This window comes from Pseudophryne corroboree, chromosome 1, assembly GCF_028390025.1.
Source record: "Pseudophryne corroboree isolate aPseCor3 chromosome 1, aPseCor3.hap2, whole genome shotgun sequence".
Classification (NCBI taxonomy): domain Eukaryota; kingdom Metazoa; phylum Chordata; class Amphibia; order Anura; family Myobatrachidae; genus Pseudophryne; species Pseudophryne corroboree.
This window is the reverse complement of record NC_086444.1, coordinates 456958485-456981685: the sequence shown is the minus strand read 5'-3', so window position 1 is coordinate 456981685 and position 23201 is coordinate 456958485. Positions and strand designations below refer to the sequence as shown.

General features: G+C 46.4%; 1 protein-coding gene across 1 annotated transcript in view; it reads right to left on the bottom strand.

Annotated features, from left to right (window-relative positions):
- SPTLC1 (serine palmitoyltransferase long chain base subunit 1) overlaps positions 1–23201 on the bottom strand; it is a 198946-nt gene that overhangs the window by 45263 nt on the left and 130482 nt on the right. The window contains exons 6-7 of the mRNA XM_063913669.1: positions 17281–17413; positions 15228–15357 (exon numbers count right to left, since the gene is read on the bottom strand). Coding sequence (XP_063769739.1) covers positions 15228–15357; positions 17281–17413 — 263 coding nt within the window. The remainder of the gene's footprint in view (positions 1–15227; positions 15358–17280; positions 17414–23201) is intronic.

The following is a 23201-nucleotide window of genomic DNA, read 5'->3' as shown; positions in this document are numbered from 1 at the left end:
TAATTTATACAAAGGGTACACGGTGGGGGTTTTACAGGTGAGTCAACTGGTGAATAAGTCTGTGGTTTGCCCGTTTTCTGACATACAAACTAAGATTACCACTACATCATTACCGAAGTGTTCCTGCTTCGGATGAGACCCATGGTTAGCATACTTTCTTTGAAAGTCTGTCTGTATGGGTCCCCTCCAATACACATTCCACTTTAAAATAAGCTAATGGTAGAGAATAAATGGAGCTCATTATGCCACTTTACAAATATGTGGAAATGGGTACTAAATTAGGTAATCAATGAGGAAGATTTAAGTAGTTAGTTATGTATAATCAAGACCAACTTCAAGGTAATCGCTAGATGGTACAGAAATCCAAGCCTTTTACAAAAGTTGCTTCCTGGAGTTTCTCTCGTTGCCACACAGTGGAAACTGTTCAATTTTGGAGGAACATTTATGGCATACTCTAACTTGGGGCGGTGGTTCCAGATGGAAAAAAATTCTGCCTCTTAATCTTGTGTACTATTCCAACCCATCAATGCTGAGAAGCAAGGATATGAATGGTTAAGAACAGGTGCAATAAATCAGTACTTAAGTCACTTTGATTCAACTATAGCATATTCTAAAAAAGTATTGTTAGCATGTCTTGAAAACAGAGGGGATAATTCAGACTTGATCGTAGCAGCAAATTTGTTATCAGTTGGGCAAAACCATGTGTACTGCAGGAGTGGCAGATATAACATGTGCAGAGAGTTAGATCACGTCTGAATTACCCCCAGAGTTTGGGAACCACTGTAAAGCTGACCATACACCTAAAGATTTATTGTTCTATCTGGCTGGTTCTAACGAAAATCTGGTAATGGATGGGAGCAAATGACAGTTGACCACTCGCTCCCAAACACTGAAAAACAGACAAAAATGGCCAATCATACAAATTGGTTAAATCCATTTGCTTTAACCAATTTGTCTGAAAGACCATTTTTTTCCCGTTTTCCAGCACATCGGAGGAAATGGTCAGTTGTAATTTGCGCCCATCGATTAATAGATTTTCGTTCCAACCAGCCAGATCGGAAAATAAATCTTTAGGTGTATGGGCAGCTTAATATACAGCACATTGTTTGTGACAACTGGCAACTCTGATCCTTAACATTGAATAATTAATGGTCATGCAGCTTTTTACATACCAGCTTCCCAGTACAGACGGTCCATAAGTTGTGAAAATTCTCCAAGGGGAAAGTCACCTCCCTTTCTCATTTTCTGGATTATAGTTTCTCCTTTTTTAGTTCCTTTTCAGTCTTAGGCCAATACCCTATTAGGCGCGGTGAGCTTTTTAGCCTGATAACGCTATCTGGCTATCCAACTGCAGCCCGTTTTTACTGTGCGGCGACTCACCCGTTATTGGCCGATAACACATGGGATCCATGGTAACATCACGGACCCACGTGTTCAGGTTCGATAACAGGTATCAGGGGGCTGGTTATCGGGGATTCTGCTGCAGAATTCCTGATAAGATAGCCCCGCCAAAATACTTTAGCTGCGGTAACTAACTGCAACCAATAAGATATCGGTCTTAATTGTAATGCTAAGGGTGTAATAGGATCTTTCTAGCCTTGTATGTTTGTTTATGCATTCTTCCCATGTTTATAGAAAGATTTATAAATTATTCTCAATTTCAATAAAAACAGTTTGAACACACAAAAAAAAAAGAACCCTACTAATGACATTCACAATCCTATATGTGTAAATCTGAGAACTGAAAATAATTGGGATAAAAGTTGTATTTGCACGCAGCAGATTAACAGGCAGCAATCTCATTGAAGGACCCAGCAGCCCCACTATTGGAGCATATTTGTATACATACTGTATATATAGTAGTTCGTTTATATATGGCAGAGAAAGGATATTAGGAGACAGTCTGCAAACCTAAAAGCCACAACGTTCCTTAATGAGGCAGAGATGCGCCTCAAAAGACAGCAACAAAAACTAATCTTAAATTAGGCATCACCAGCAAGTGTATAGACAGATTGTCAACCTGCTGGGATTTGTCCAGCACTGAAAATAAGAATTTACTTACCGATAATTCTATTTCTCGTAGTCCGTAGTGGATGCTGGGGACTCCGTAAGGACCATGGGGAATAGCGGCTCCGCAGGAGACAGGGCACAAAAGTAAAAGCTTTAGGATCAGGTGGTGTGCACTGGCTCCTCCCCCTATGACCCTCCTCCAAGCCTCAGTTAGGATACTGTGCCCGGACGAGCGTACACAATAAGGAAGGATTTTGAATCCCGGGTAAGACTCATACCAGCCACACCAATCACACTGTACAACCTGTGATCTGAACCCAGTTAACAGCATGATAACAGCGGAGCCTCTGAAAAGATGGCTCACAACAATAATAACCCGATTTTTGTTTAACAATAACTATGTACGAGTATTGCAGACAATCCGCACTTGGGATGGGCGCCCAGCATCCACTACGGACTACGAGAAATAGAATTATCGGTAAGTAAATTCTTATTTTCTCTGACGTCCTAAGTGGATGCTGGGGACTCCGTAAGGACCATGGGGATTATACCAAAGCTCCCAAACGGGCGGGAGAGTGCGGATGACTCTGCAGCACCGAATGAGAGAACTCCAGGTCCTCCTCAGCCAGGGTATCAAATTTGTAGAATTTTGCAAACGTGTTTGCCCCTGACCAAGTAGCAGCTCGGCCAAGTTGTAAAGCCGAGACCCCTCAGGCAGCCGCCCAAGATGAGCCCACCTTCCTTGTGGAATGGGCATTTACATATTTTGGCTGTGGCAGGCCTGCCACAGAATGTGCAAGCTGAATTGTACTACACATCCAACTAGCAATCGTCTGCTTAGAAGCAAGAGCACCCCGTTTGTTGGGTGCATACAGGATAACAGCAAGTCAGTTTTCCTGACTCCAGCCGTCCTGGAAACATATATTTTCAGGGCCCTGACAACATCTAGCAACTTGGAGTCCTCCAAGTCCCTAGTATCCGCAGGTACCACAATAAGCTGGTTCAGGTGAAACGCTGACACCACCTTAGGGAGAAACTGGGGACGAGTCCGCAGCTCTGCCCTGTCCGAATGGACAATCAGATATGGGCTTTTGTGAGACAAAGCCGCCAATTCTGACACTCGCCTGGCCGAGGCCAGGGCCAACAGCATGGTCACTTTCCATGTGAGATATTTCAAATCCACAGATTTGAGCGGTTTAAACCAATGTGATTTGAGGAATCCCAGAACTACGTTGAGATCCCACAGTGCCACTGGAGGCACAAAAGGGGGTTGTATATGCAGTACTCCCTTGACAAACTTCTGGACTTCAGGAACTGAAGCCAATTCTTTCTGGAAGAAAATCGACAGGGCCGAAATTTGAACCTTAATGGACCCCAATTTGAGGCACATAGACACTCCTGTTTGCAGGAAATGTAGGAATCGACCGAGTTGAAATTCCTCCGTGGGGGCCTTCCTGGCCTCACACCATGCAACATATTTTCGCCAAATGCGGTGATAATGTTGTGTGGTCACCTCCTTCCTGGCTCTGACCAGGGTAGGGATGACCTCTTCCGGAATGCCTTTTTCCCTTAGGATCCGGCGTTCAACCGCCATACCGTCAAACGCAGCCGCGGTAAGTCTTAACAGACATGATCCTTGCTGAAGCAAGTCCCTTCTTAGTATCTCTTGAAGTTCCGGGTACCAAGTCCTTCTTGGCCAATCCGGAGCCACGAGTATAGTTCTTACTCCTCTCCTTCTTATAAATCTCAGTACCTTGGGTATGAGAGGCAGAGGAGGGAACACATACACCGACTGGTACACCCACGGTGTTACCAGAGCGTCCCAGCTATTGCCTGAGGGTCTCTTGACCTGGCGCAATACCTGTCCAGTTTTTTGTTCAGACGGGACGCCATCATGTCCACCTTTGGTCTTTCCCAACGGTTCACAATCATGTGGAAGACTTCCAGATGAAGTCTCCACTCTCCCGGGTGGAGGTCGTGCCTGCTGAGGAAGTCTGCTTCCCAGTTGTCCACTCCCGGAATGAACACCGCTAACAGTGTTATCACATGATTTTTCGCCCAGCGAAGAATCCTTGCTGCCATTGCCCTCCTGCTTCTTGTGCCGCCCTGTCTGTTTACGTGGGCGACTGCCGTGATGTTGTCCGACTGGATCAGCACCGGTTGACTTTGAAGCAGAGGTCTTCCTAGGCTCAGAGCATTGTAAATTGCCCTTAGCTCCAGTATATTTATGTGGAGAGAAGTCTCCAGACTTGACCACACTCCTTGGAAATTTCTTCCCTGTGTGACTGCTCCCCAGCCTCTCAGGCTGGCATCCGTGGTCACCAGGACCCAGTCCTGAATGCCGAATCTGCTGCCCTCTAGTAGATGAGCACTCTGCAGCCACCACAGAAGAGACACCCTTGTCCTTGGAGACAGGATTATCCGCTGATGCATCTGAAGATGCGATCCGGACCATTCGTCCAGCAGATCCCACTGAAAAATTATTTCGTGAAATCTGCCGAATGGAATCGCTTCGTAAGAAGCCACCATTTTTCCCAGGACTCTTGTGCATTGATGCACTGACACTTGGCCTGGTTCTAGGAGGTTCCTAACTAGCTCGGATAACTCCCAGGCTTTCTCCTCCGGGAGAAACACCTTTTTCTGGACTGTGTCCAGAATCATCCCTAGTAACAGCAGACGTGTCGTCGGAATCGGCTGCGATTTTGGAATATTTAGAATCCACCCGTGCTGTCGTAGAACTACTTGAGATAGTGCTACTCCGACCTCCAACTGTTCTCTGGACCTTGCCCTTATCAGGAGATCGTCCAAGTAAGGGATAATTAAGACGCCTTTTCTTTGAAGAAGAATCATAATTTCGGCCATTACCTTGGTAAAGACCCGGGGTGCCGTGGACAATCCAAACGGCAGCGTCTGAAACTGATAGTGACAGTTCTGTACCACGAACCTGAGGTACCCTTGGTGAGAAGGGCAATTTGGGACATGGAGGTAAGCATCCTTGATGTCCAGGGACACCATATAGTCCCCTTCTTCCTGGTTCGCTATCACTGCTCTGAGTGACTCCATCTTGATTTGAACCTTTGTATGTAAGTGTTCAAAGATTTCAGATTTAGAATAGATCTCACCGAGCCGTCTGGCTTCAGTACCACAAATAGTGTGGAATAATACCCCTTTCCTTGTTGTAGGAGGGGTACTTTGATTATCACCTGCTGGGAATACAGCTTGTGAATTGTTTCCAATAATGCCTCCCTGTCGGAGGGAGACGTTGGTAAAGCAAATTTCAGGAACCTGCGAGGGGGGAGACGTCTCGAATTTCCAATCTGTACCCCTGGGATACTACTTGTAGGATCCAGGGGTCCACTTGCGAGTGAGCCCACTGCGCGATGAAACTCTTGAGACGACCCCCCCCACCGCACCTGAGTCCGCTTGTACGGCCCCAGCGTCATGCTGAGGACTTGGCAGAAGCGGTGGAGGGCTTCTGTTCCTGGAAAGGGGCTGCCTGCTGCAGTCTTCTTCCGTTCCTCTACCCCTGGGCAGATATGACTGGCCTTTTGCCCGCTTGCCCTTATGGGGACGAAAGGACTGAGGCTGAAAAGACGGTGTCTTTTTCTGCTGAGATGTGACTTGGGGTAAAAAGGTGGATTTTCCAGCTGTTGCCGTGGCCACCAGGTTCGATGGACCGACCCCAAATAACTCCTCCCCTTTATACGGCAATACTTCCATGTGCCGTTTGGAATCTGCATCACCTGACCACTGTCGTGTCCATAAACATCTTCTGGCAGACATGGACATCGCACTTACTCTTGATGCCAGAGTGCTCTATAGTCAATAAAATACTGTCCCTGTCAAGGGTATCAATATTTTCAGTCAGGGAATCCGACCAAGCCACCCCAGCGCTGCACATCCAGGCTGAGGCGATCGCTGGTCGCAGTATAACACCAGTATGTGTGTATATACTTTTTAGGATATTTTCCAGCCTCCTATTAGCTGGCTCCTTGAGGGCGGCCGTATCTGGAGACGGTAACGCCACTTGTTTTGATAAGCGTGTGAGCGCCTTTAATTTTCTATCGGGGGAAACCCACGCATCATCACACACTTCATTTAATTTATCTGATTCAGGAAAAACTACAGGCAGTTTTTTCACACCCCACATAATACCCTTTTTTGTGGTACTTGTAGTATCAGAAATATGTAACACCTCCTTCATTGCCCTTAACATGTGTGGCCCTAATGGAAAATACGTTTGTTTCTTCACCGTCGACACTGGAGTCAGTGTCCGTGTCTGTGTCGACCGACTGAGGTAATGGGCGTTTTAAAGCCCCTGACGGTGTTTGAGACGCCTGGACAGGTACTAATTGGTTTGCCGGCCGTCTCATGTCGTCAACCGACCTTGCAGCTTGTTGACATTATCACGTAATTCCCTAAATAAGCCATCCATTCCGGTGTCGACTCCCTAGAGAGTGACATCACCATTACAGGCAATTTGCTCCGCCTCCTCACCAACATCGTCCTCATACATGTCGACACACACGTACCGACACACAGCACACACACAGGGAATGCTCTGATAGAGGACAGGACCCCACTAGCCCTTTGGGGAGACAGAGGGAGAGTTTGCCAGCACACACCAAAACGCTATAATTTTACAGGGACAACCTTATATAAGTGTTTTCCCTTATAGCATCTTAATATGTAATAATATCGCCACAAAAATGCCCCCCCTCTCTGTTTTAACCCTGTTTCTGTAGTGCAGTGCAGGGGAGAGCCTGGGAGCCTTCCCACCAGCAGTTCTGTGAGGGAAAATGGCGCTGTGTGCTGAGGAGAATAGGCCCCGTCCCCTTTTCGGCGGGCTTCTTCTCCCGTTTTTCTGACAACCTGGCAGGGGTTAAATACATCCATATAGCCCCAGGGACTATATGTGATGTATTTTTAGCCAGCATAGGTACTTTCATTGCTGCCCAGGGCGCCCCCCCAAGCGCCCTGCACCCTCAGTGACCGTTGGTGTGAAGTGTGCTGAGAGCAATGGCGCACAGCTGCAGTGCTGTGCGCTACCTTAAGAAGACTGGGAAGTCTTCAGCCGCCGATTTCTGGACCTCTTCTCTCTTCAGCATCTGCAAGGGGGTCGGCGGCGCGGCTCCGGTGACCCATCCAGGCTGTACCTGTGATCGTCCCTCTGGAGCTAGTGTCCAGTAGCCTAAGAAGCCAATCCATCCTGCACGCAGGTGAGTTCACTTCTTCTCCCCTAAGTCCCTCGATGCAGTGAGCCTGTTGCCAGCAGGACTCACTGAAAATAAAAAACCTAACAAAACTTTTACTCTAAGCAGCTCTTTAGGAGAGCCACCTAGATTGCACCCTTCTCGGCCGGGCACAAAGATCTAACTGAGGCTTGGAGGAGGGTCATAGGGGGAGGAGCCAGTGCACACCACCTGATCCTAAAGATTTTACTTTTGTGCCCTGTCTCCTGCGGAGCCGCTATTCCCCATGGTCCTTACGGAGTCCCCAGCATCCACTTAGGACGTCAGAGAAATAAGGTTTCTATGGGTTACATGGGGGTAAATTTGTGGGAAAGAAGAACTAAATAAGCACAAGGAAGGTACACGGCTCAGAATACGTCCCTACATGCTTATCTGGCCGGCCGGTCTCTCAACTAGAAACCCCAGTGCTAAGGGGAACCAGGCAAGCACACTGTCATCATTGCTTGTGAGCTCTGGATAAGGCTGGGAGAGAGAGAAATCAGCCGGGAGAGGGGGCATAAAGTTGCCTGAATGCAATACATGCATATGTATGCATGTCTTATGGTAATTGAGCTATACTATTGCCAGCAGTGCGGTGCAAGAATTTATGAACTGTCCCACGCACTAAATAAGACACTGGTGCATAAACTGCTTTATTGCTAACAAAGTTTCTATATGCATGGACCATTACCTATTAACATCATACTAGGGGGATATCCAATTAGCCCTGGTAATTTACCGGGGCTAATTGTCCCGCCGGGGGCTATCTAATTAGCCCCGATAAGCCGGCGAGTGAAACATCGGAAAAAAAGTCAGAAAAACGGCCAAAAACAGCCGTTTTTCGGACCCGATGTTTTAACGGGGATAATTGGATATCCCCCTAACATGGGACCTGTCTAATCACTAACAAAAGTTGTGAAAAGGACATATCGTAATATTGCATTGATACTATTAACTTTATATCTGGATATGTGGAGAATCTACAGACAGTTTTATGATCCGTTTAATCATTAAGAAACATTAGATAATATAATATATAATTTGCACATAAGAATATAAATGCATGGGGCGTGGCCTGACGAGTAATGGAGTAGGACGTGCTATCCTAGCTCCCCAGCCGACAATATCCTGAAAACATCCTGGCACCCCCTGTGAGACTGCATAAACGGCCCTGTGCGGCTTTCTGAAACTCTGCTGCCCGATCTGAGCCCCTTTCCAAGTGGATCCTGTGCTCACTGTACCTGCTGGGTACGAAAGAAGGGCTGAGCTGATCCTGTCCTGCACGAGGCCGGCGCCATCTTGGATCCTGCTGCAAGGGAGCAGTGATAGTCGCCTCCCGCCCGGCTCTCCTAGCGTGCCCTGCGGCCGGCGAAGGGATACCGCGGGGGCCCCGTCACCCGCACTACATACCGCTCTGCTCTACTTCTCTGCCGGACGACCAGGGCGCTTGTCGCGGCCCTGCAGAGCACGGGAGACCGCCGGGCGCCATCTTGCGGTTGGCGGGCCGCGCGCACGGGGCTCCGCCACCCGCCCCTGACAGCCCTGCACAAAAAAAAAAAAAAACACAAACGGAGCGGCCTATGAGCCGGACAGCGGATACCCCCTCTGCCTGCTACAAGAGCCCTGGTCCCCTGTGAGATATAACACAGGCTGGGCTGACTGTGGGCTTCTCCGGGCGCCATCTTGAGGTTGGCACTGGGCTCAGCTCTGCTCCAGTCCACACCTCTCCTGCCAGAAACTATTATATGCAGCCTGAGCAGCCAGACCTGACTAGTGGCTGGCAAAGGATACTAAAGCAGACCTGCATTGCTCTGCCTCGTTTATACAGGTGGGAAATCGCTTGATCCCCTGATCCTGACCATAACTTCCAAATCTATAGTGCCACACTGTCAGGAACACTGGTCCTTTTATATATATATATCCGTCCTGCGTCTATTGGCCCTCACATAGGCCCACTTGCCTGCACTGCTTTGATTATAATCGGTCATATACGGTGGCATCGTGTTATCCAAAATGGTGAAAGGCCGTCAACAAAACGCGGCGGCAGGCGCAATGGAAAAGTTTATCCGCAACCCCGGTCCCCAACAACAGCGGAGGGAAACTACACAAGATGGGTCTTCGCCCCCTTCTCCTGCATACAGCTCTGCCTCATCAGAACCACCCGATGCTGCGTTACAAAAAGTGTTGGACGCCGTGACAGCAAGCGAGGCCCGCTTGGCTGATAAAATTGGGCAGGTGCAGTCTGATCTCTCCATTATACATCAGGACCTACAACGGGTGAGAGAGAGGGTGGGTGAGGCCGAAACCCGTATCTCCAATGTCGAGGATACTGTCACTCCGCTGGGGCGGCGTACTGACACTTTGGAGTCTCAAATGACTGATGTGCGCAAAAAACTAACGGATATGGAGGGACGCCTACGTCGCAACAATGTCCGTTTCATCGGTCTGCCCGAGAAGGAGGAGGGCTCATCTCCTGAGGAATTTCTAGAGGCGTGGCTTCGGAAGGCATTTGGACCCGATGAATTCTCGCCGCATTTCACCATAGAACGAGCTCATAGAGTTCCGATGCGCCCGTTGCCTCCGGGGGCCCCGCCTCGTACCTTCATCGCCAAGTTCCTTCACTTCCGCGACCGGGACACTGTTCTGAAACTTGCTCGCACGAAAGGCCCCCTAAAATGGAACGGGTCGCCAATATCGGTCTTCCCAGATTTTGCGGTGGAGGTGCAGAAAGATAGAGCTCAGTTTCTGCCTGTTAAGCGGAGACTCCGGGAACTTGAACTGCCATACGCCATGCTCTTTCCATCACGATTACGAGTGGTAGCTGATGGGGAGACCAAGTTTTTTGAGGCTCCTCGTGAGGCGATGATGTGGCTGGATAGACGCTTCCCGGCGAGACGGGCCCATGCTGATGAGTGATTAATTCCTGTGACTGTGTGGCAAAAGATTTTATGTACAGGATAAGATTATATGCATATCTACTGGAGTGATACAGGATGTGGGGGAAAATGTTTAACTATCTATGCTGTTCCCTGAGGATATGAGGGTGGTAGGGGGGTTAATTACTTACCTGATTTTCTGTCTTGTTATTCTTCTCATACAGGCAATTACTATATAAATAATGCTGGGATATGTCGGGTGGGGGGCCGGGGGAGAGGAGGGATATATCGGCGGTCCGAATATACCTGATTATATTTGATCTTAAGTCCCGGGGGGTGACTTTGTATATCTCGCCTCTTTTTCTATCCTATGGGGGCGAATCAGTCTACAGGCTGGGGAAGTTTTGTTTTGTTTGTGTTTTGTTTTCTCTTTCTTAGGGCTATTGTATTTCTGGCTCCACCCAGGGTATAACAAGGTGTGTGCTCTGGGCTTGAGCCGGTATTAGGTTCAGGGATCCAAGTATGCTGCAGGTTGGGAGTAGTATACAGGGTGGGGGGAGGGGGGAAGTTGTAGGCTATGGTTGTTTCTGGTATGGATGGTCGAAATTTGAGTGTGTGTGGCTTACGAATCTACTCATTGAGCGGTGGTGCCTTGTTCTTGTATACAGAGTAGATGGATCTGGCTGGCTGCTGGCTGTAGCCTCTCTTATTATCAAAACGACCCCTCATGGTTGGACTTAGGTTGGTGTCATGGAATGTAAGGGGACTCAATGACAAGATCAAGAGATCCCTTGTGCTTAGACAAATTAAGCAATATGCCGCTGATGTGATATGTCTTATGGAGACCCACCTGGTGGGCAGCAAGACCCTTGCCCTTAAAAGACCTTGGGTAGGGTGGGCATTCCATTCCACACACACTTCTGCCTCTCGGGGGGTCTCTATCCTTATAAAGAAGGCAGTTCCCTTTGTACTGGAGTCAGTACAAACGGACCCATGGGGAAGATATGTGTTTTTAAAGTGTAAAATCCACTGTACCCCTCTGCTTTTGCTGTCCGTATATGTGCCCCCCCCGTACTCCTCCGATGTCCTAAAAAGGGTTGCAGGATTTATGGCCTCGTCACCGGGTATACCCGTGGTTTGTGTGGGGGATTTCAACAATGTTTTAGATAAAGCGATGGATAGATTCTCCACCAATCCCTCTGGTCCACACTCTGGTAGAAATGATTTTGCTGAGGTTGTGTCGGGACTGGGCCTGGTTGATCCCTGGAGACTGAGACACCCATCTGCTAAACAATATTCATGCTTCTCACATTCCCACTCCTCGTTCTCTAGGATTGACCTGGCCCTTCTCTCGAACGATCTGATTCCTAGGGTCCAGGATAGCAAATATGAGACTAGGGGTATATCGGACCACTCCCCTTTAACATTGACCCTGGACTTTGGCTGCTCTAGAGGCCAGGCAGTGTGGAAGTTTAACCCGTTTTGGCTAGTACATATGGGAGATGGCTCCGATTTGGTGACTGCGTGGCGGGAATTTTTTGAGATAAATAAGGCTGGGCAACCTATCTCTAATTTATGGGATGCGTTCAAGGCCTTTTTGCGGGGAACCCTAATTAAACGAGTGGCTAATTTAAAAACCTTTTTCAGGCACCGGGAGTCCGAGCTAGAGACCTTGAGTGTTGCTGCAGAGGTAAAATACTTACAGGATTGCTTGGATAGTTCCAAATCTGCATGGTTGACAGCGCAGGGGGAATGGAAGGAATGTCTAATGGAAAAGACTCAGCATAGACTCCTCTTCTCCTCTCACACCTTCTACGCCTCCGGGGATAGGCCGGGATCATATTTAGCCTCTTTGGCACGAGGTGAGAGATCCGCTAATACCGTGGTTGAAATAGAGGCCTCAGACGGTACCACTGTAGTGCAGACCCCACAGATTGCGTCGGAATTCGTGTCGTACTATAGACGTTTATATAGCTCTAAACTGGACTGTACCCCGATGCAATTAGACGAATATTTACAGACTATACAGCTTCCCTTGCTGACTGGTGAGGCGCATGACTTCCTCGAGGCACCTATTTCGCCGGAGGAGATTGCGGATGCGATCAGTGCTGCCCCCAATGGGAAGGCTTCAGGGCCCGATGGCATACCGTCTGAGCTATATAGGCGCCATTTAGATTTTTTTGTCCCCAATTGCTTGAGCTATATAGTCAAATATTCACACAGGAATCCCTCCCATTATCTATGGCGGAGGCATTGATTATTGTCCTTCCGAAGCCCGATAAGGACCATAGGAAGGTTGATTCTTATAGACCTATCTCCCTTCTACCGACCGATATCAAAATTCTGGCCAAAATCCTGGCATGTAGATTAAATAAGGTAATTACACAGATCATACACCCAGATCAGACAGGATTTATGCCCAATAAATCAACATCCATTAATCTCAGACGATTATTTACCCATCTACAGGTCCCCCGTGAGGCACCCTCATCCATAGTAGTATCACTAGACGCCGCTAAGGCCTTTGACTCCGTGGAGTGGGAGTACTTGTGGAGGGTCATGCGCAAGTTTGGTATAGGCCCTAACTTTATCAAATTTGTCCGCCTGATGTATTCCTCTCCCCTGGCTAGAGTGACGGTGAATGGCTTTGTGTCACATTCCTTTCCGTTGTCCAGAGGCACTCGTCAGGGATGCCCATTGTCCCCTACCCTGTTTGCTATAGCCATTGAACCCCTTGCATGTCTTCTGCGAGCGAACCCTGAGATTATTGGATACACCGTGGGCACCAGGGAGGAGAAAATAGCTCTTTATGCCGATGATATCCTGCTATTTGTGGATCGCTATGCTGAGTCTATGCCTAAGATTTTAGATATTATTAATAAGTTCGGATGTTACTCAGGGCTCCTGATCAATTGGGAGAAATCCTCCATTATTCCGCTTCAAGGTGAGGTCCCTGCCTCCCCATTGGTTGTTCTCCCGCTAAGATGGGTGAATTCCTTTAAGTATCTGGGCATATGGGTATCCAATGACCCTCATAAATTTACTTCCCTTAATATTACACCGCAAATATCTTACCTTCGCAATAAGGTGAAGGTCTGGGGGAAATTGCCCCTGACGGCTACAGGGAGGGTTAATCTGGTAAAAATGGTTTTTCAACCCAAACTCCTATACATACTTCAACAATCCCCAATATACATACCCCAGAAAACTTTCAAACAGATAGATGGCTTGATGTCCTCTCTGGTTTGGGCTAGTAAACGGGCACGGTTGAAACTTAATACTCTGACTAGGCCCAAAACCTCAGGGGGGCTGGCTCTTCCCAACTTTCGTCTTTATTATTTTGCAGCACAACTAGCACATCTATGGGAATGGGTTAATGAATCTGACACTTCAAGTTTGCATTCTCAGCTGGTATTGCAGGAATACCCAGGTGGTTCACCACTGAGACTGCTTCTCTGTGGAAGTGTCAAAGTATCGGCACTACCACTCTTTAAACAATATATTACTGTTTGGAGACTGGCGCATCGGATATTGCAAGGACAGGGCATTGACCCTGACACTCCCCTGGACAATAAATATGGATTGCCAGAGTTGTGTCAGCTTCAAGTCAGGGAGGTGTGGGAACCATGGGGGGTGACTTCACTGGGACACTTGTATATTGATGGGTTTTTTAGATCTTTCCAGCAGATTCAACAGGAATTTAACGTCCCCTCAGCGTATTTTTATCGCTTCCTTCAATTGAGACATGCGGTGTCTGCCCAATTCCCCGATGGCCCGCCGGCGCTTACTGATTCTCCGGTCAAATTGCTGTTGCAGACAGTGGGACCCGGTCACTTAGTATCCAAAATATATGGCCGGTTACTTCAAATGCATCATATAGACCCCCTTAGCTCCCTTAAGACCAAGTGGGAATCTGACCTAGGTCCAGTGTCGGATGAGATATGGGAGGGTGCCCTGGGATCGAGCCGGCTTTCAACATCATCTGTCCGATATCAACAAATTCAGTTGTTCGTGCTGCACAGGGTATATATGTCACCTCTGCGATTGTCACATATAGGGGGATCCCACAGCTCAAAATGTCCCAAATGCGGCACTATGGGAGCAGACTTTTGGCATATGATATGGATATGCCCTCTGGTGTCGAAGTTTTGGGAGGAGGTTATACGTGCCATAGTTGTTACGGGTATCCCCTCTACCGTACTTACACCTATCTCTTGCATATTGGCAACTATAGATGAGGAAACTCTAGACCCGCCCAGTCGACGATATGTTATAAACCTCAGTGCTCTGGCCAAGGTTTGCATAGCCAGATTATGGATGGCTAATGAAGCCCCGGCGCCACAATCCTGGATTGCTCTGGTTAATACTACTGTTGCACATGAAAAATTCGTATATCTGGCCAGGAATGCGGAAAAAAAGTTTATTGCTATATGGGGAAGGTGGATGAGCTCTCGCTATTTCGCTTCAAGGATGAATACTGCTGAACCCTAGATCTATTTAACTGCCCGATATGAGTGGTCTTTGTGTGAGTTCTCTGGGGTGAGTGGCCCGTGGCCGGCCGGATCCAAAGGCACGATGATATCGTGATAAAAGATAATACAATGTGGGTCTAATATATAGGAATTCTGGATCACCACTGCTCTATTGCTATTTATGATTCTGAATGAGATATTTAATACCACATCACACTATGCTCTCTCTGCAATACCGTAGCATGTTGTTGTTACTTGTTTAAGTGTTATAGTCTAGCTGTTGTAAGTATGTTATGCTTGCCCTAGGCAATGTTTAAATGTTAAAACATTGTAAAAACCAATAAAAAACTATTGAATTTAAAAAAAAGAATATAAATGCATGGTTAGTGTGAGAACATTGTTTTAAAGGAGCTTTTAATATATGCTTATTTTGTGTTTTTTTAGTGTGTGTCTTGTAATGTTTATGTGATGCTGGCCGGTATCATTGATGTATATGTCTAAACATTATTTGGATTAAAACCTACAACAGATTGAATTGGCGCATTCTCGTTGGTTTTTAATTATTCTAACTAAGCACAAAATGCTCAAATTTGTATTTTGGGCATTTTAATAGTTAATACTTCCAATAAATCAGTCACCTTTTGGTCTTCAAGTTCCTGTTCTTTCAACAGTTGCTCCAAGTCATTCATATCATTGTGTTTAAAGTACTTGATGCTGCTTCGGGAAGCCTGCAACCCTTTCTGAATGGCGAAGCATGCAGCTTCATCCCTGGAAACAGGAATCACAAATTTACAACACTGGCAAAATATAATCTCTTCTACATGAGGAGGCAGAGTTGTGTAATTGTCTTGCCAGCAATTACACAGGTTGTAGGGGCAAAGAATAGAAAATATTTTAATAAATAAAAAGTGGAGGGAGAGTACATTGTAAATAAAACACAGCCACAACCCTTCCCTTCCACATGACTAGTAAGTTTGGTATATGGCTTGTTTAAATGAGTAGTTGCTTTGGTTTCCTCACATCATCTACTATGGAATGTTACACTGCTAAGGACCAAGGTGATGTCAGCTAGAACTCAAAGCTCAATCAGTTTTATAAAAAGAACAAATCTGAAAATATACAGATCAAACTTTGCACCCTGAACTCACAGTTGGGCTCTTCTAGTAAAACATATTAAAACTGTAGAAGTTAAAGGTTTTTTGGCAGTCCCCTGCTCCCACTGGTTCAATTCTCTCCAAGCACTGGATCATTATCCGTGTATATTAAAATAGGTTTGGGAGTTAGTCTGTAAGATCTGCACACATGGTTTCACTCAAATCTAAATAAAAATAATAATTTTGCCCCAGAGCAACACAGCTGCACTTGACTAATAAAAGTATATTCTGTACTGTAAGGTTACAGAGAATGACAAATAACAAAAAACAAAACATGGACACTGCAGTCAAGGCCAGTACCTCCCCCCATACTTAAAGGGACAGCACATGCCAAAGACGTGCGTTGCAAATGAGGGGCGAGGTCTCACAAGGAAGGGGTGTGGCCACACAATAGTACCAATTCAAATTACGGCACATAGTAGCACAATCTTATTTACATTACACTGCACGTATTGCCCATTATACACAATAAACCGCAAAGTAGTGCCCCTTATACACATTATGGCCACAGTAGTAGTGCCCCTTACACATAATGCCCACATGAGTGCCACTTATACACATAATGCCCACAGTAGTAAGTTCCCCTTATACACATAATGCCCATAGTAATGTCGCTTATACAAATAATGCCCACAGTAGTGCAGTGCTGAAGACTGAAGTGCCTGCCACTGCTGCCTGTCATACAGCTGCAGTGGGAAGGAGAGGGGTGGATGGGAGAGGAGAACTGGAGACAGAAGCTTCACGCTGCCAACGCTGCTGCCAGTCATACAGCTTGACAGGTGCAGAGTGGAGGGAGCTGACACAGGAAGACCCATGCTTCACACTGCTGCTGCCTGTCATACAGCTTGACAGGTGCAGCAGGGAGGAAAGAGGAGGGAGTGAGGGATCTCACAAAGGAAGAGCTGCACTTAACGCTGCCTGTCATACAGTTTGACAGTCACAATGGCAGTCAGCAGCAACAGCGGACAGCAGCAAGGTATCAGGCTCCCAAGCCTGGCGCCTCCCTGCTTGGCATACTTTGCTGAATGTGTTGCGCGGCCCTGACAGCAGTACAAGCTTAGACAACTTTCAGAGATGCAGCGTTCTTCCGAATTACAAATTTAGGCATACTGGTTGCCAGGGCTTATTGGAGTTTTCAGCTCAACTCCTATATGCTTTAAAGTTCAGTGTGCTTAAGTGTGTACAGCTTATTTATATTGCAATTCACACACTGAACTTACTAGCATACATTGTACCAAACATACATACAGATTATACAGGATTGCCACTAAAATAAAAAGAAAGTACAAGGCAATAAAAAGGGAAGCGGTGCAGAGCAAGCAAGATGATGGGAGGGAGAGCAAGTAGGCCAAGGGGAAGGGCAGAGCTAACAAGAGGGGGGGGGGGGGTCAGATCTAGCAATGGCGGGGGTGAGGGAAATGTAGCAAGCAGGAGGAGGGTGAACAGACCCACACAGTGCTAGCTAAAGTGGGGGGGGGGAATAGTGAAGAGCAGTAAGAGGTAATATGCAACTACTTTTGTGAGTAATAGTACTTACACAAATACAATGTCTCCTCTCTTTGAGTAAGCTGGTATAGCACTAGCAATGGTTGCAAAACCATAGGAATACAAAATAGCTTCTTCTGTTTTCATAAATTTGGCTAATCTTTCTTCTAATTCCAAATGCACATCTGCAAGAAAGGTGGAATAGGGGTGTGGGGGAGAGTTAGCGTGTTCAATTCAGTTTCTAACAAAACATGTGGTAGAACATTTACAATGCCCACCCATGGGTGGATTTTCAGTATGGCAGCCTGAGTTAATGCCATACATTTTTCATCCACTTTATAATAAGTTCCTATTCTTTTTTTGCAGTTTATACAACGCTAAACAGTAGCAACAAATTATAATAAACCTGGACGCAGACATGAAGATCATTCATCCATGTGTAAACAATGCCAGTAAATTCTGTACATAAATGATATGGATACGCAGACTGCCGACGCAGGCGCAATGTTTTTGTACGTAAACATTCACAACTGACTGAAGATATACGCCCTGAAAACTGCCATGACACGCCTGCCTTTTTGCCACCACTCCCTGTTAACACCCCCAGATGGTTTCAGCGGGATCGCAGCAGCACCTTGACGGATGCACAATGTGATCACGGCACATGCGCAGTCCGCTAATAATCGCACAGTAACATGGAACATCGGCATTGTGTCCATCTCATCAGGCTCAAAATCGCCTGATGGTCATAATAATTTGATCCACCGACAGACAAACCTCTTCACCAAAGAGAGGCAACTGCAGCCTCAAAGCTAGAAACACACATAAAACATTGAAAGCATATTAAAAATAGTATCTGGCAGTAAGGACACTACCTATATACACACACACGTAAATATACTAAAGCGTCCTAATTGTAATGTGTCATATTAAGTGAATTAGACATTGTCCATCTGTAAATCTGTATTTTGAAAAAATCTGAATTAATCTAGTAAAACGGTTTTGGTAAAAATATATACCATGGACTATCATGCTTCTTTCTTTAGGAGACAAGTTACAATAGAAACAGTGGTCATTACAAACTGAATAGTGCCTTTCTTTAGGTATTATCCAGTTATCATTTTTAAACACATATAGGCTATACAGTATCTCAGAGAAGTCCTTTACTATATTCTACCTATTCAGTGCATACATTCAGAGTTAGAATTTCAGTATTCCATTATATAGGCTAAACAAAGCTAGAAATAGTTAATGACCCTAAGGTTATAAAAATGTCAAAGCATGCACCATCTTCTGTAGAGCAGAGACTGCCCATTATCACAGTGCATGGGCACTACACGTTTCATTCTCTCCAGTTATTTATATAGCACACACATATTCCGCAGCGATTTACAGAGACTATTTGCCCATTCACATCGGTCCCTGCCCCAGTGGAGCTTACAATCCAGCATGCAATAAGACTACTACTTATACAGAATCTGTACATTACTATATTGCATCCATTTGTTATACAGTAATGAAGCAACTCAATATATTCAAACTTCAATCGTTCCTGTGAACATTGTTTGTTGTGCTTGGTGCACTGTAAATCTGTGTTTGATAATTTATGAGGAGACATATACGGTATATAATTGTAACCATACTTTAAACAGCAGTCCATCCTCATTTCCAAATGCTAAGCCCTACCATATGTACGCACACTGCAATAATAATGCAACCCATGACTTCACTTCCCAAGTTAGCTTTCAAATGGAAGCTTTAGACAAACCACAGCAAACACGTAACTTTTTCATACAAAAGAAACAAAAAAAAAAAAAAAAACCTCTTGTAATGTACATTAAAGATTTCCACTTGCTGGGATTCACGTTATTTAAGTTGCAAGAGCCACATTTGGGAACAGTAAATTTCTTATGTATGGTAGGGTTAGTGGCAGTCTCAGGTGACCATATCCTTCCACATGTAACATTAAAATGGGGAATGTTGTACCTCTCACTGAAGACCATTCGGTTGTTAAAGTTGCGCTTCTTGAGAGCAAACTCACTGCTGTATGTTCTGCATCCCAATTCCCTTTAATATTACACTTAGAATGTTGTGGTTTTCCAGACCAGAAAAATAAGAGTTATGGTAGACTTACCATGGTTAACGCTTTTTCTTTGAGGTCCACAGGATCCACAGTCCTTACACTGGGATGTAGGTGATAGGAGTTGACTGGGCCTCACATAGTTAAGCTTTTTGCTCCCAGGATGTTCCAGTCCTCCTCTGCATATACCCCACCCCCTGCTTAGGGAAGCCAGTTTTGTTAACAAGCACAAGGCAGGAGCAGGATTTCAGGCGATAAAAAAAAAAAAAAGACTTGAACATACAAGACACATTCTCCCACATGAGAGGAAAATCAAAAAGGGAAAAAAGTAAAAATATTCCCCCCAAGACAGGTGCGTCAGGGTCGGCGCCCTGTGGATCCTATGGACCTCGAAGAAAAAGTTAACCATTGTAAGTTTACCATATCTCTTATTTGCTTCATCAGGGTCCATAGTGATCCACAGTCCTAACATTGGGGGATGTCCTAAAGCAGTTTCCCCTTAGGGTGGGGACACTCCTGAGTAGACAGGAGAATCCGACACCCAAAGGAAGCATCCTGAGAGGTAACGGTATCAAAGGCATAAAACCTCAGGAACATGTTAATAGAAGGCCACGTAGCTGCCTTGGAGAATTGTTCAGCAGAAATGCCTCGGCAAGCAGACCATGAGGGACTTACTGAATGTGTAGAATGAGCAGAAACTGTATCCGTAACAGGAAGATCAGCTCAAATGTAAGCCTATGCAACAGTCATGCGAAGCCACCTGGACTGCATTTGATTACTAGCTGGCCAACCTCGCTTATGGAGTCCATACAGGATAAAGAGAAAATCTGTTTCTCTAACGTCCTAGTGGATGCTGGGGACTCCGTAAGGATCATGGGGAATAGACGGGCTCCGCAGGAGACTGGGCACTCTAAGAAAGATTTAGTACTACCGGTGTGCACTGGCACCTCCCTCTATGCCCCTCCTCCAGACCTCAGTTAGAATCTGTGCCCGGCCAGAGCTGGGTGCTTTTAGTGGGCTCTCCTGAGCTTGCTAATAAGAAAGTATTTTAGTTAGGTTTTTTATTTTCAGAGAGCTTCTGCTGGCAACAGACTCTCTGCTACGAGGGACTGAGGGGAGAGAAGCAAACCTACTAACTGCGGCTAGGTTGCGCTTCTTAGGCTACTGGACACCATTAGCTCCAGAGGGATCGAACACAGGACCTGACCTTGTCGTCCGTTCCAGAGGCCGCGCCGCCGTCCCCCTCGCAGAGCCAGAAGACAGAAGCCGGCAGAAGCAAGAAGACATCGAAATCGGCGGCAGAAGACTCCTGTCTTCACATGAGGTAGCGCACAGCACTGCAGCTGTGCGCCATTGCTCCCGCATTACACCCACACACTCCGGTCACTGTAGGGTGCAGGGTGCAGGGGGGGGCGCCCTGGGCAGCAATTAAGTACCTCCTGGCAAAAGCAGCATATATACAGTTGGACACTGTTATATGCATGAGCCCCCGCAATTAATTTTACACAAAATCGCGGGAGAAGCCCGCCGCTGAGGGGGCGGGGCCTTCTTCCTCAGCACTCACCAGCGCCATTTTCTCTCCACAGCTCCGCTGAGAGGAAACTCCCCAGGCTCTCCCCTGCACGATAGATAGGGTGTAAAAGAGAGGGGGGGCACATAAATTTGGCGTAAAAACAATATATACAGCAGCTACTGGGTTAACACTAAGTTACTGTGTGATTCCTGGGTCATATAGCGCTGGAGTGTGTGCTGGCATACTCTCTGTCTCTCCAAAGGGCCTTGTGGGGGAACTGTCTTCAAAGAGAGCATCCCCTGTGTGTGTGTGGTGTGTCGGTATGTGTGTGTCGACATGTCTGAGGTAAAAGGCTCCCCTAAGGAGGAGATAGAGCAAATATGTGTGTGAGAGGGTGTCTCCGTCGACAACGCCGACACCTGTTTGGATATGTGTAAGAGCCGAGGTGAATTTATTGCACAAAAGATTAGAGAACAGACAGGAAATCTACCCTTGTCCGTCCCTATGTCACAGAGACCTTCAGAGTCTCACAATGCTCACTATCCAAAATTATAAACACTGATATCGACACGGAGTTTGACTCCAGTGTCGACTACGATAATGCAAAGTTACAGCCAAGATGGCTGAAAGGTATTCAATATATGATTATTGTAATAAAGATGATTTGCATATCACTGATGACTCATTTGTCCCTGACGCAAGGGTACACATGTTAAGGGGAAGAAAGCTGAGGTAAATTTTCCTCCTCTCATGAGGAAAAAGAGCGGGAAACTCCAGACAAGAGACTGCAGCTTCCCACAAAGAATTCTCAAGCAGTATCCTTTCCCCACTAGGGCCAGGATGTGATGGGAATCTTCCCCTAGGGTGTCCCGTTTGCCCAGAAGGTAGCACTAGCTATTCTCAGGGATCCTGCAGATAGCGTGCACATTCTAGTATACTACTCAGACCGGCGATTGTGTCGGCATGGGTTTATAGCGCTGTGGCAGCGTGGACAGGTACCTTATCAGCAGAGATTGAGACCCTAGTATGCATATAGAGATATATGTATATATAGAAATATATATATATATTAAAGATGCGGTCTTAAGTGATAGAGAGATATATATATATATATATATATCTCTCTATTTATTAAACATGCCCAAAGAGACATGAGTATACTGGGTCCTAGAGTCAAAGCTATGTCGATTTCTGCTTGACGTGTCCTGTAGAATATGCAATGGACAGATGATGCCGACTTAAGAGGCATGTGGAAGGCTGAGGATTGTGTGGAGAAGGGTTCTCGGACCTGGTCTCCACAGCTATAGCTGGTAATTCTGATATTTTGCCTTATATTCCTGCACAGCCTAGGAAAGCACGACATTATCAAATGCAGCCTTTCGAATAAAGAAACAAGAAAGTCCGAGGTGCGTCCTTTCTTGACAGAGGCGGGGGCAGAGGAAAGAAGCTGCACAACACAGCTAGTTCCCAGGAACAGAAGTCCTCCCCGGCCTCTACAAAAATCCACCGCATGTCGCTGGGGCTCCACAGGCGGAGCTAGGCCCGGTGGGGGCACGCCTTCGTAAGTTCAGCCACAAGTGGGTTCACTCCCTGTTAGATCCCTGGGCAATAGATATTGTGTCTCAGGGATACAAGCTGGACTTTGAGAGGATGCCCCCTCACCGACGGCCCTGCCGGCTTCCCCCCACGAGAGGGAAACAGTGTTAACTGCAATTCATAAATTGTATCTTCAACAGGTGGTGGTCAAGGTTCCCCTCCTTCAACAAGGAGGGGGTTATTATTCGACCATGTTGTAGTCCCGAAACCAGACGGTTCGGTCGCACCCATATTGATTTTAAAATCCCTGAACATATACCTGAAAGGGTTCAAGTTGGAATCGCTAAGAGCGGTGATTGCAAGCCTGAAAGGGGGAGATTTTATGGTGACTCGGGACATAAAGGATGCATTCCTTCATGTCCCCATTTATCCACCTCATCAGGCGTACCTTAGAATTGCGGTACGGGATGGTCATTACCAATTTCAAACGTTGCCGTTTGGTCTCTCCACGGCCTTGAGAATATTCACCAAGGTAATGGCGGAAATGATGGTGCTCCTGCGGAAGCAAGGTGTCACTTATCACGTACTTGGACGATCTCCTCATAAAAGCGAGATCAAGAGAGCAGTTGCTGAACAGCGTATCGCTTTCTCCGGAAGTGAAACGGCAACACGGCTGGATTCTATATATTCCAAAGTCGCAGTTGGTTTTTACAGCTCATCTGCCTCTCCTAGGCATGATCCTAGACACAGACCAGAAAAAGGTTCATCTCCCGATAGAGAGAGCTCAGGAGCTCGTGACACTGGTCAGGAATCTATTAAAACTAAAACAGGTGTCAGTGCATCA